At 44.0% G+C, this 12,994-nt stretch overlaps 1 protein-coding gene across 2 annotated transcripts in view; it reads right to left on the reverse strand.

Annotated features, from left to right (window-relative positions):
- Window positions 1-12,994, reverse strand: part of ELK3 (ETS transcription factor ELK3) — a 60,562-nt gene that overhangs the window by 1,780 nt on the left and 45,788 nt on the right. For both annotated transcript variants that reach the window (XM_073327481.1, XM_073327482.1), the window contains 2 exons: window positions 11,037-11,834; window positions 3,582-3,704 (listed from right to left, as the gene is read on the reverse strand). In XM_073327481.1, the coding sequence (XP_073183582.1) occupies window positions 3,582-3,704; window positions 11,037-11,834 (921 nt within the window). The remainder of the gene's footprint in view (window positions 1-3,581; window positions 3,705-11,036; window positions 11,835-12,994) is intronic.

A 12,994-nucleotide genomic window follows, 5' to 3' on the forward strand; every position in this document is an offset into this window, starting at 1 on the left:
GCACCACTCCATGTGGCCAGCCTCGGGCAGTAAGGCTCAGTGCACCATGCTGAAGGCTGTATCAAGTGTCAGTACTGGTTTGTTTCCTGCAGGCTTTCTTTTTATATCCACCCGCCAGCCAGCCAGCCACCAGAATCACCATCAGGCCCCTGGAAAATCTTTTACCTGTTTGATTTCAACTGATTACAGGAAAGAACCCTCCAGTTTCTTGTTTTTATACTGTATGCTCTTCAAGAGGGATATGTAACCTAAAATGTCCTTCGTGTGGTTTCTAAGACTAACAAAAGAGAGATGGTTTGTATCATAATTGGCAGACTCACTAGGCAGGTGAGACTACTGATTATTATGGGAAAAGTGCTGTTTTTACTGTAACCTCATCCCCCTACTCTTTTGTCCAATTCTTCCACCTGTTGTGTTTTATGGATGAGATGGAGACTTAGATGGAGCGCTCTCTGGGGCAAAGACTGTCTTTTTTCACTTGTTTGTACAGTGCCTCGCACAATGGGGCCCTGATCCTTGATTGAGTTCTCAGTGCTACTGTAGGACAGATAATAAATAATCAAAGCCAAGAGAATAAAATAGTTTAACTGGGATCACTGAGCAGCTGAGATTTCAATGCAGTTTGGTTGCGTTCCCTTGGGGCTTTATTTTAGGATAAAACCCAGTTATGTACAAGTCTCTCGTTGCCCCAGTTATGCAGTAACTTTCAAACTAATGATGAAAATCTAAAGTGAGTTTAATTACATTCTAGTATTATTTCCACAGGAAGATCTTCCAATTAGGCCAAATTATGGAGGTAAACTGAATGAGGCAAAATTAACTGCAGATTTCAGTGGCTCTTTTCATTTTCTCCAAGGCTGAATGGGCACAATTCTCTCCCCACACACTGGGATGTGGGAGTTGTTTTAGCTGTGTATGTATTCCAGTGTTGTTCTAGTGAGGCACTTAATGGCCGCTTAGTTTCAGAACAAAATATAAAGAGCACTTCATCCAGGAAGAGGCGTGTGCTGATCGCTCTCGCTCAACATGGAGTGCCACTCTCTGCCTCGTTATCCAACAGCCTTCTGCTAGGATGACTGTCCTGTTCCAAAGCCACGGTACGTTAACACTGGAAGAAGCAGGGGTCTAACAAGAATGCTAAGATCCTCCTCTTTTCTCCCTTTTCACCCAACACGGTGTAGTCAGCACTCCATCCTGTTACCACCTAATCCAGTCCAGCTCTTAAGGGGTATGTCTACACAGCCTACGACAGCAAGCCTCCCAACCTGGGTCTGTAGAACCCCTTTGAAGTCCACTCTCCCGCCTCAGCTTCAGAGCTCAAGCTCCAGCCCAAGCCACACTTTCAAAACACTCTCTACACAGCTGTTTTTAGGATGCTAGTGAAAGCCCCACAAGCCCAAGTTTGTCAACTCAGGCAGGGAGGCTAGCTGCTGCGGGCGTGGTAGACATACCTAAGGAGGGCCTGTGAGGTGACCCAGTATGGGCTGTTAGTCAGCGAGAACTACCAGATCTGTCTGTGTACAGTAGCCTCAGTAACAAAAAATCCCCTTAGCTCTTTAGGGCAGAGACTGTTCTTTCTTGTGTGTTTGTACAACACACAGTACAACTGGGACCCATCCTGATTGAGGCCTCTGGGCGCTGTGGCAATATTAATATTAATTAATTATAGCCAAGTCCTGCCTGTTCTCTACTATGGAAGATGCTACGCACCTGGAAAAAAGAAATTGGGGTCTAGTCCTGCTTCTATTAAAGTCAAGGGCCCAGAAAAGGAAAGAGAGAGTCAATTAGCTTTAGGATGTATTACCCTCAGCCCCCACTGCTTTCAGGGTTTCCGCTTCGTGTTTCAGCAAGCAATGAATGTTCAGTTAACCCTCAATGGGAACAGAAAGGTGTCCGCATGAGACCACCTTTTCCTTAGGGCATGCAGCCAGCTCTTTTTTTCTTGACACCTAGATTTGTTCGCTAGAATTCTGAAGGGTGGGTTTGCCCTTGCAGGGACACATGTAGCATCCCTAGTCCGGGGAGAGTTTTACATGTGCAGGTGCGTGAGACAGGAGATTCCCAAGTGACCCTGTCTTGGCTAAGTCTGTTTTTGTAGGGAAGAAAACTCCAACTCAGTGGGTTAGTTCCATTTCAGCTGCTGTTGCCACTTCCTATTTGGTTTGTAAAATAAAACTTTATGCACTACAGATTTGTCACCTTGGCCTTTTTTCTGAACCATGTATTATTCAGATAAGGCCTTTTGGGTCCATCAGATGTGACAGAGCCAAATCCACTTTCACTTCCAGTTGTCACTGTAGGTTGTTCGATGCATGTGCAGTCTCATTACAGGGCAAGTCTTGGAGGCATCCATCTCAAATGTCTGGATGTTTCCAATCGTGTGCAAAATAATAGCACAATATGAATAAATGAGTTTATATGAGGTGAAACAAAGAGCCCTAGAACTGTTGTACGTAAAGTCACATTATAACTGAAAGGAGTGCAGTGGGGGGGGGAGGTATTGTTTCATATTCTCTGTGTGTATATAAAGTCTGCTGCAGTTTCCATGATATGCATCCAATGAAGTGAGCTGTAGCTCACGAAAGCTCATGCTCAAATAAATTGGTTAGTCTCTAAGGTGCCACAAGTACTCCTCTTCTTTTTGCGAATACAGACTAACACGGCTGTTACTCTGAAACCTGTAACCCCAGTGTGGAGCTGGAGTATTTGTGATCACATCACTCCCAGCCCTTGTGACTCTGCTGTATAATATGGCCGCCTTTCTGCCAGCATCTGAGTTCAGGGGCTGGGGTGTCTTTGTTCCCCAACTTCCACACACTGTGTCAGTGCTGGTCTGCCCCGGCACTTGTGGGATTTCATTCCAGGGCTTTTCCTTGCATTCTTTAGCTGCTCTATGACTCACCAGCTTTCTTCCTGCCAATTAGCTGATATGTATTTTTTTTCCTGTGCCCTATTGAATCAGCTGATTGGCAACAGCTCCAGTTGGCCGGCGTGTGGAGGAGCTGATAGCCCCATCCTCTTTCCAGTTTCTGGATGGACACTGGGGCTTTGGATGGCTTATATTCCACAGTGATTTATTCATGTCTTTACTGGGTTTTGTGTGGTGCTCTTCACTATGCAATCCAATTTGCTCTCGAAAATTTATTCTCACAACACCCTATGCTGCAGAGAAGTGCTGTTATCCCCATTTCACAGATGAGAAACTCTGGCAAAGAGGGATTAAGTGACTTGTCCAAGGACACACATGAAATCTGTAGCAGAGCTGGGAACTGAGCCCAGATCTCCTGAGTAAAAGGCCCATGCATTACCCACAACTCCTCAGTGACAGGCGCCTTCACATAATAGAAGGATCAATTACTACCTTCTGTACAAAGCTAGGCCTTGGTTTCCATGATTTTTCCAAAGCCTTTTCCATTGCTTTCCCTCCCACCTTCAACAGCTGCAAGGCAGTCTCTTTACTCTGCAGTCTCCTTCGGTGGCTTTTTTTGGTGCACGTACTGAAAAGACAGCAGGGTAACATCAGTACGTGCATCAAAGAAAGCCACCTTTAGAAATGAAATGTGTCCACAAGAAAAACCTACCTGGAACAAGGTGTTTGGTCCTTGCAGCCTGGCAGGACTCAAAGGAGCTACAGGACTAAGGCTGCTCCAGAAGTGAATGCTAGACAGCAGTGGACTTGGGGTCAACAGTAATCCATTTGGGGTCTGGAAGACAAAAATACCAAATGTGTGCCTTGAGGCAGAAGACAATATAGGCTGGACTGTTACAGCTCCATCAACATTTTGCAACAGTTCTGAGGTCCCCTCCTCCCCGCCAATCTACTGACCCTTTCAGAACAGTAATTTAATATCCCATGCTATAAAATGATCTCCTTTTCAAAGTGATTTTATTGCCATTCAGGTTTGTTTAAGAAGATTCAAATCAGAGCCACATGATTTGATGCATATCAGTATCACAGTGTTACAATACCATGCATACCTCATTTTAGACACTGCCTATAAATGTAAAACTCTAAGCTCTGTCAGAATAATATTTGTTTTTTTGTAGACTAACAGTTACTCGCCCTGGCTAGATCTTTTGGACTATTAACCCAATAGTGTTTGGAGTCAAATGATCCACAGCTAGGCTTTGAAGCTCACTCCCCTAACTGGCGCTTCTCTTTCACTCTGTTTGAAAGAAGGCTTAACAAAGTGGCATTGTATTGGTTTCTGCAGTGAAGGGTGGGTTTACAACCAGAGTGACAGCTAAGGCTCCAGAGAATGCAACTAATTCTATGCTAAGAATCTAAATCCATAGAACTAAGAATCTGTGGATTTTCTGTGCTCACAGATTGCTATTTGCAGGGTCATGACTCGGGTACAGAGCTGTGAGTTTTCTCATAGTGTTTTCAAAGTGGAATTGCAGGCTGGACACAATAAAAAAGCATCTGGCAAGCAAATTTCTGTGTTTAAAGAAAAAGAGTCTAAAATCACACGCGCCATTCTGTATCCAAAATAACTTCTAGAATTCCGAATAAGAAAGTGACACAAGTGCTGTGATAAGCTTTGAACACAAGAGTTTGAAATACCTGAGCTAATCTTTCTCAAACCCCAGGGCCCATATTAGCAAATCACCCCTTTTCAGGAACAGATTTAAGCACGTGCTTAATCTCATTGACTTTAATGGAACATGAGCACATGCTTAAAATTGAGCCTGCACTTTGCTGAACAGGAAAATGTTTTGCTGAATGGGGGGCTGGCTGTATTTAAAACCTTTGGGGGAAGGAGAAGAATCTCATGACTCCTTGGGGGGAATTAATGTCCCCCCAGTCAGTCAACTCACATAATCCTACGTGTCTCATACTGTTGTGGCTGAGCTCCTGCTCTCTATTCACCTCCCCTGTGGCCAAGGGTATACACTTTGCCCCCATAAAGGGTCTCATTTGAGTTTGTTCAAACTGTTTACTGTCACATCTGTCTTTGCATGTGCACGAGCACACATTATGTTGCTCAGACACCACAGCAAATGGCACAGTAAAGACTAGACAGAGAGAGACCAGAAGTTAAGGAATTCTAAAATCCAAATGATGATCTATTCGTATTGTGAAGATACCTAAGGGGCCTGTGAGGATTAGAGCTCCATTGAGCCAGGTGCTGTACAAATCCACAGGAAGACTCACACCTGCCCTGACATACCTGCAATCGAATTCGAAACAAGAGGTTCGTTTAGCAAACAGAAGCTGGGAAGGGTAGAGTGGGGCAGGAGATCACACCGTGACCTAGGCTAGCAATGCACACAACCTGAGAGCCGCAACCTATTGCAAAGGTGGGTCTTTAAAAAACGAAAAAGTCTAATTTCTATTCAGTGGCTGATTTCTCACGTGAAGTGGAGCTTGTGGAAAGACTTTGAAGGAGCAGGTAGTGGCCTTACAGCTCACACAGAGCAGGTGCTCCATGCATAAGGGTTAGCATGGAGGAAAGCACAGAGATGTTTGTGGGAGAAACGGACAAATGGAAGTTGAAGGCCAGCCTCATTGGCAGAGCAAGGGGGCTACATAAGAGAGAAAAGCGGATGAGATGGGAGTGGCGAACTTGTGAAGGGGCTTGAAAGGAGATGGATGGCAAGACGCCTGACTTTGGATGCAATGTAAAACTGGGAATCAAAACCGAGGTGATCTTAGCAGCTGTGTGTGTCCGAATTGGAGAGGGGTGTTGGGAGGGCCAAAGTGGGAGGAGAGTATAGTGCTTGTGTTGTGAAGTAAAGGGAGGGGCAGGGGTAAGAACTGTAACAGTGTGAACAAAGGAGAGGTCAGGTTTTGGAAATGTTATGGAAGAAGCAGCAGCAGGATTTGGACACAGCTTGGACGGGTCAGGCCAGGAAATGGAAAGAGTCAAAGATGACCCCCAATTATGATGCCTGCACGCCAGTGAGAATCTCAGTAGTGATGTCAAGAAGGACAAAGCAGATGAGGGAGTGGGAAGGCGATGAGGGGTGGAGACAGAAGTTCAGTTTTGGCCATGTCAAGTTTAAGCTTATGTCAAGACATCTAGGATGAGATGTCGGAGAGAGAGGCTCATGTGCAGGATTGGTGGGAGGGAGGCAGACAGGTCGGTAAGGAGTTGGAAGGTAGAGTTACCAGTCATTGTAGATGTAAAAATGGTAGCTTATGCTGTGCGAGCAGATGAGACCACCCAAGGGAAAGGCTGTAAATCAAGACGAGATGGGGCAAAGGATGGAACCCTGCAGAACCCATAAACAGTGGGTGTAGGGAGGACAATGACCCACTAAAAGAGATGATAAAGGAATGGCCAGAAATGCAGGCAGAGAACCATGCGAGAGCTTCATGATGAAAACAAGGGTGGGCAAGATTTAGAGGAGAGTCTGATCGATGGCTTCCAACGCAGCAGGGAAGTCAAGGAGCAGGAATACACAGTGGAGAGAGGGAGATCTGGCCCTGGGAAGAGTAGTTTCAGCAGAGCAAAGCAGAGGAATTTGGAGGACAGGATTGCAGGTGACATGCATCCGATGAAGTGAGCTGTAGCTCACGAAAGCTTATGCTCAAATAAATTGGTTAGTCTCTAAGATGCCACAAGTACTCCTTTTCTTTTTGCGAATACATTTAGGGGTGAAGGTAAGAAGGGAGTTGAGGGTTGCCACTGGATAGACAAGTGGGTACAATGGTTTTTTTTGAAGACCGGGATACCAGAGCAATCGAGTCCTGTGAGGAAGGAAAGCAGGTGAGAGTGAAATATTGAGAACAGTGAAGAAGAGGAAGAGAAAAAGGATGGAGTGATTGGATGGAAAGGTGCTAGAGGAAAAGAGCAGGCAAGAAACCCCAAGGTTGGTAACAGGAGAGCAGGTTAAAGAAATGGAGTAAGCCACACCGGATCTTACTAACAGCAGGTTGCTAGGTGCTGTTGCTACTAGCATGGATCCAACAGTGTTGACAAGGCCAAAATGTATATGGACGCGCCCTCTCTCAAGGATGCAGTAGCCTCCAAAGCCACTATGCTCTCCCTCACAGTCACATATTTGCCAACTCCCTCCCCTCCCCCATGCTGATTTCCTCCCCTCATCCCAAGTAGCATGCGGAAAGCCCTTGTGGAGTAGGCTGTGCAGAATGTAAGAGGTCCGGGCTCACCAAGCATGCCCCCCAAATCCTGCACTCCCATCTCCCCATGCAACACCACGCCAGCCTCACTGTGCCCGCGGCCCTTATGTCTATGGGGAAGGGGGCAGAAGGGTTTGCCCCTTAAAAGTAACTCTGTCCACTCTCAAACTAAACATTTCTATCTTTTTAAGAACAGCTAATAATCATGTACATGTTGGGTTGTTTCAGATGCCAGCGTGAGTGGTGCTGTTCCCAGGCTGTGTTACTATCTGATAGCCACCCTCCTGGAGTGTATCCATGGGAATTCAGGAGATATGGCAAACGATGTAATTGAACTAGATCAGGATAAACGGTTGGAGATCTATGTAAGTTAAAGGCCATTGTCTTGAAACCAACCATCTCTGCAGCCAGAACCAACACAGTTCAGCGAAGCACACAGTATTACGCAGGCTGAGCTAGCTGTGAGGTCTTGGGACACTGTTCTGAATAAACCCCACATCTGCTTTTACTTCTTCCCAGAGAACCGTCTTAAAGTATATTAGCAGCTCTTATGATCCAGATGACTATGAATACCCAATGACCCAACAGCTTTTTAAGAAGGTTCTTTGGGAAGAAATAAAGAGCAAAAGGCAGGAGGAGGGGCTTATTCAGAATTGTGTCCCGAGGTCTGATCCCTAATAATGGATGCAGAGAAACCTATTTCTCTGAAGTACCCCTAAAGAAGAGCTAGTACTTAAAGAGAGATTTGAAACTGAGTTGTAAACCAGTCAGGTCAATCAATACCTTAAGGTGCCTGACAATAGTACTAAGGTAAAGCCCACACCCTCCGAACAGCGCACTAGAGTTGTCACTTTCAGCTGGAGCCAGTAGCTAGCCACAGTAAGGCTCGAATTTGGTTAATATTTAACACAAGAGGTGCAGGCTGCATTCCAGTCTTCATATCACGGAGGCCATCAGACAGCAGTGAAACCACAGGAGGAATTTAGGGTGTAAACAACAGAACAGAGTCACCTGTCCTTAAATTACATGTGGAAACTGATATCTCATCTCATGTTATGCCCCCACTGACAATATAATCAGTATTGTATTTTAATCCTGCTGGGATGCTATTATCCCAAAACCAGCAATAACCACACTAGCCCAGATGGATTAGATTTCTCTCAGTCGCAGGAGCACTGCTTTAAAAAAATATTTCATAAAAACGTTATTTATTGCACAAACAGCACTACAGTGAGGAAGAGCAGAGCTCCCACCTTCGCCCCAAAAAGAAGCAAAGTTAGTGTAACCGTTACTTGCACAGTGCATGTCGCATCACGACAGCTGACCCCTACAGAAATTACCCCTTTAGCTCACGTGCTGTAAAGTTTGTAACCATGTTGCTAAAGGTTCCAGCCCTGCAGATGACGTATGCGAAGGGAGGGGCTGTTGTGTACACACTCATTTAATACGTTAAGAATCAGTATATTGTAGAAGTTACAAACTCTGAAGCGGATGCCTCAAGAAAACAGACATAAATCAGCTTTCCCCATTTTCCAGAGAAAGGCAACGGTGCTAGCAAAAACAAAAAGATAAATAATCTGCAGAACAAGCGATGGAACTGGACAAAATACTCAAATTTTGTTGTTATTTAAGCATTCCTGTTTTCAAATTCATTAAATGAAAATCCAAAAAAAACTCTACCAAAAAATTGTACCAATTCCTTTTTGCCCTTAAGAGCAAAATTTCCTAATATCTCCACGTCGCTTTTTTTTCTTTTCAAAGTTGAGTTGGTCCTGTTTGGTTACAAAAGTTGTAAGGTCTTCGTTATGATTCTCTGATTGGCTGAGCATTTTATTTATGTGCTCAAGAATAGTTGTTGGAAGCCATTTTGAATCATTTTCTCAGAAGACGTGGCTGCATTTTGTGAGCTCTTGCTGAACCATTCAAATGCCCTGCCTGACTTCTAAAGTTGGGAACAGAGGGCATATATCCTTGACTGCGTCTGGTCCCTAGGTGTCTCTGAGATCAGAATCTGGTATATAAAATGTAGTCGGATGTATAGCACTTGCCGTTCCCAAGTAAAATGAGATGAACTGCAGTGTGCCAACCTAAACTCTAGATCTCATTACTTTCTGTTATAACTTTACTGTTACCTAAATATGGTTGATGTATTTTGTATTTTATTATGTGCTCAATTATGTCAGACTTCTTAAAGATGTAGGATGCTTTTTAAACAAGCCTAAAACCAATTGTTAATTCACAGGAAACAGCTACTGTGCTCCAGTGATGCTGCCAAATATCTGGAGAGCAAATGGCCCCAAAGAGCACACCATGTCTCTCACAGATGCATTCAGTCTCTTACATGATAGGACATGCTGTTAAGGAAGATTTGCTGAACGGTGGAATAAACAGATGGAGACTGAATCACTGATATGTTTGGTAATGGACTACAGTTAGTATCAGTCAAGAAGAGGCCCACAGTCAACTACAAAACAAACCAGGCTCTTTCTAATTTTTCCTTTTTGAAAATCTTGGGCGTTATACACTATTTTATAGATAACAGGGAAGTGAAGTATCCAAAGAAATGGTGAATGAATGGACCAACAAGGAAACAAATCAAAATGGCTGCACTGATTCTGGGTGTGGTATTAGATTAAAGTAGACTTGCAACAGACCTTGCTTTCAGTCTGTCCCATTCTGGACCTGGTATTATTTGTCCCTTTTTGTGCCCTGAAAGTAAAACACTTACCATGGTTATCATCACAGCTAGATACTCTGCATGCTAGTCATTGCATCTCAGTTCGGGCTTGCCACACTCCAGTTCTTCCTGCTAACTGTACTTTACACTTGGAGTTTTTATGATGTGCACAAATGACAGGTAGAGACAAACAAGCTAATATTCATTTGAGACCCAACCTTAAATCATTCCCTTGTGCCCAGGTACTGCGGGGCTCTAATAAAAGGAAGGCATAATATCTGGTGAATTCAGGATAAGGCTTAAATCATAACCCTAGATTTCCTTGCTTTTGTGAGTGAGTTAGCCACCCTGCCATTTGTTGTTTTATTTTTTGTTATATATTCAATAAATTTCACTTAATATTGATTGCATGAACTTTTATTCCTATAGTCTCCCTTTGTGCATATTTTTACAAATCAATTTCCTCTCTAATTTTACTGTGGTGCAGTCAGACACAAATTACTTAGCATGATGCAAGCACTAAATCATCTGCTTCTTGCTGACTTTCCTCTTGTCCTTTGAATTACTAGGTTTGTCCAATGACATTATTTTTAGTGAACTCCACCTTCAGGACAACTATTGTTCAACACTGAGACTCCTACAATTATGTAATTAGTTAACATCCACTTTACAGTGAACAAAAACAAATGGGTATTTCTTAGGCTCATGCAGAAAGGAGACTGCAGCAAATGCTTTATGAACCTGTAAGGCCTTTTGAAATTGAAATTGGCTTAAGAGCCCTTTCTTAGAAACCAAGTAATTTGATCTGCTTTGAAAGCTAATGAAAATGTCACACTTTATGAATGGGTGCAGCAAGTGGTACTAAAAAATCAGCCAAGCATCCCATGACATACACATCCACATTTTGACCAAGTAGCTACATGTATTTGTTTCTTGGCCTTTTCCTCCTTGTTCTGCATACCTGGAAACTGGTTTTAAACGATAGCTGATCGATGTTAACAGCTGCCCCAAGTGAATGTCTCATTATCCTTCCACCCACTCTGTGAACTGTAATTACTTTTCTCCACATTACTAAGAGAGCGCTGGGAGTGTGTGCAAGAAAGGACTGTACTTTCCACATTTTATATAGGCATCTCCGACACCCTTTTTCCACATGGACTCTTTTCAGTGTGAAAGACATACGCACATAAAACTGACCCTTCATTTAGTCTTGACCAAATTAGAACCTATTTGTCCTAAACAAGAGTATATTAGATAGACATTTCTTACCTGTGCAGTAAAGAAAGCTGGAGTCAGGGATCCCGAAGGAAGTGCTGGGCTGTTGAGGGCGATGGAACCAATATCAGTGCTGGAAAGAACCATGGGCGGTGCTGAGATTTCCAAGCCTTTGGGTTTTTTAGCCTTTGGGGGAAGAGATGGAAATTTTGTCTTGGAACCTGAAGAGAGGTTCAGAGGCTCAAGAGAATCTGAGTCATGGCAACTGGACTCAAGAAAGAGGTTCCTGTGATCTGAAGGGAGCGGTGAGTGAGGAGACAGAGATGGGGACCGTGATGAAGACGGAGAAGTAGTAGATGAAATGCTGGCTGTGGTAGGCAACATTAAAGAAGATATTTTAGCTGACACTGAAGAGGCGAGAAAAGCAGAGCCAGCTGCTGCTTCGGACGTCGATGGCAATGACACAATGGGCCTCATTGCTTGCTTGTCTGTTTTGTTTGTCACAAATCTTATAACAGTCCTGACTTCTTCCACTGGTATGTTTCCCTCCGACTTCTCCTCCAGTTTTTCTGTTTTAATTGGCTTGTGAGTGTCTGGCTGGTTCTGCAGGGAGTTGATGGTGAAAGAAGAGTACAGACCAGAATGGATATATTCATTACGGCTTGTGCTTTTCAGAGCTGACACATTGTGCTTGTGCTGGTCTCTGCCTTCGGAAAGCATCTTACACTCACTGTCCTGCAGCAAGAGGCTCTCTCTGCTGATTTCCACGGCATGAGGATCCATTTTCAAAATCTCAGGAAAGGAGACAAACTTATACACAAACTTCTGTCCAATCACTTTCTTGATGATGTTCTGTGAATACAAAACCACATGCTAACAAGGTTAGTGATCCGGACACACTGAGTGTATTATTATTGTTTTCTATTTGTATTATAATGCCTATGGGCTGTAGTTATGAACCAGGATCCCACTGTGCTAGTGTAACGCCAACAGACCCATGTTGTGGGCGGGCGAGATTGAACCAACAACTTGCTGTTAGCTGAGACTGTAGAGCAGACTCATAATCTCTCTCTAAGTGGTCTCGGTGCCACTAGATGGGACAGAACACCACACCCAGGAGGTGTGTGGGTTACACTAGGCGCTGTACAAGCACAGAACAAAACACAGTCCCTCCCAACATTGCTTACTGTCTCAGTATAAGACGAGACAACAGATAGATCTAGACATATGGAGTACAAATAAATAATGAAACAATATTGGTCAGCATGGCAGGCAGTGGTCGCTTACATGGTTTCATATATATAGGCTGACATTGCTCTTTGCTCGTAGTCAGACAGGCATTTCAGTGAGTTTTCAAACTCTTCCTCTCCTTGGGCCTGACTCCATCCACCTACCTAAACATTTATGTTACATGCCTCCTCATCACATCTAACCAAATTGCCATCTCTACAATATACAGGCCGCAACATGAATTAATCACCTCTCTCTTCCCCTGAAGCAGCTCAGGAATATTTTCTTTCCAATGGAAAAAGAGCATTCTTAGCACCTTGGAGGTCTGAACTCCTTCGCCTTTAGATGGGCTATCACACTGCAGGAAACTCAGCTATAGCTCTTGCAAACCCTAGATCCATTATCCTTAAGGGTTAAGCTTTCCTTTCCAATGTTTGCAAATTATAAAACAAATGTAAGCAGAGTCTGAATGAGCTCTCCCCTGACATCTAGTGGTGAGCTGTGGAAAAAGACTTCAGAAGCTGATCTCATTTGCATGGACACACCCACCCTGCCTAGGTGCTCAGCATGATGGGATTGCTTGCCCAAATGATCACTTGTGGCTGGTGTTGGATCTCCTGTCTCCTTGTTATTGGGGCAGGAATAATAAAGCATTGTTATCCTTGTTGTGTGAACCAAGGGCAGCAGAACTGTACCTGGCATACGCCAATGGAGGGACTCACCCTCAACTAAATATCACTCGCTAGGCAGGGAACATGGGTTCCAAAGCCCAATGAGTTGAG

Source organism: Lepidochelys kempii, chromosome 1 (assembly GCF_965140265.1).
Source record: "Lepidochelys kempii isolate rLepKem1 chromosome 1, rLepKem1.hap2, whole genome shotgun sequence".
Taxonomy (NCBI): domain Eukaryota; kingdom Metazoa; phylum Chordata; order Testudines; family Cheloniidae; genus Lepidochelys; species Lepidochelys kempii.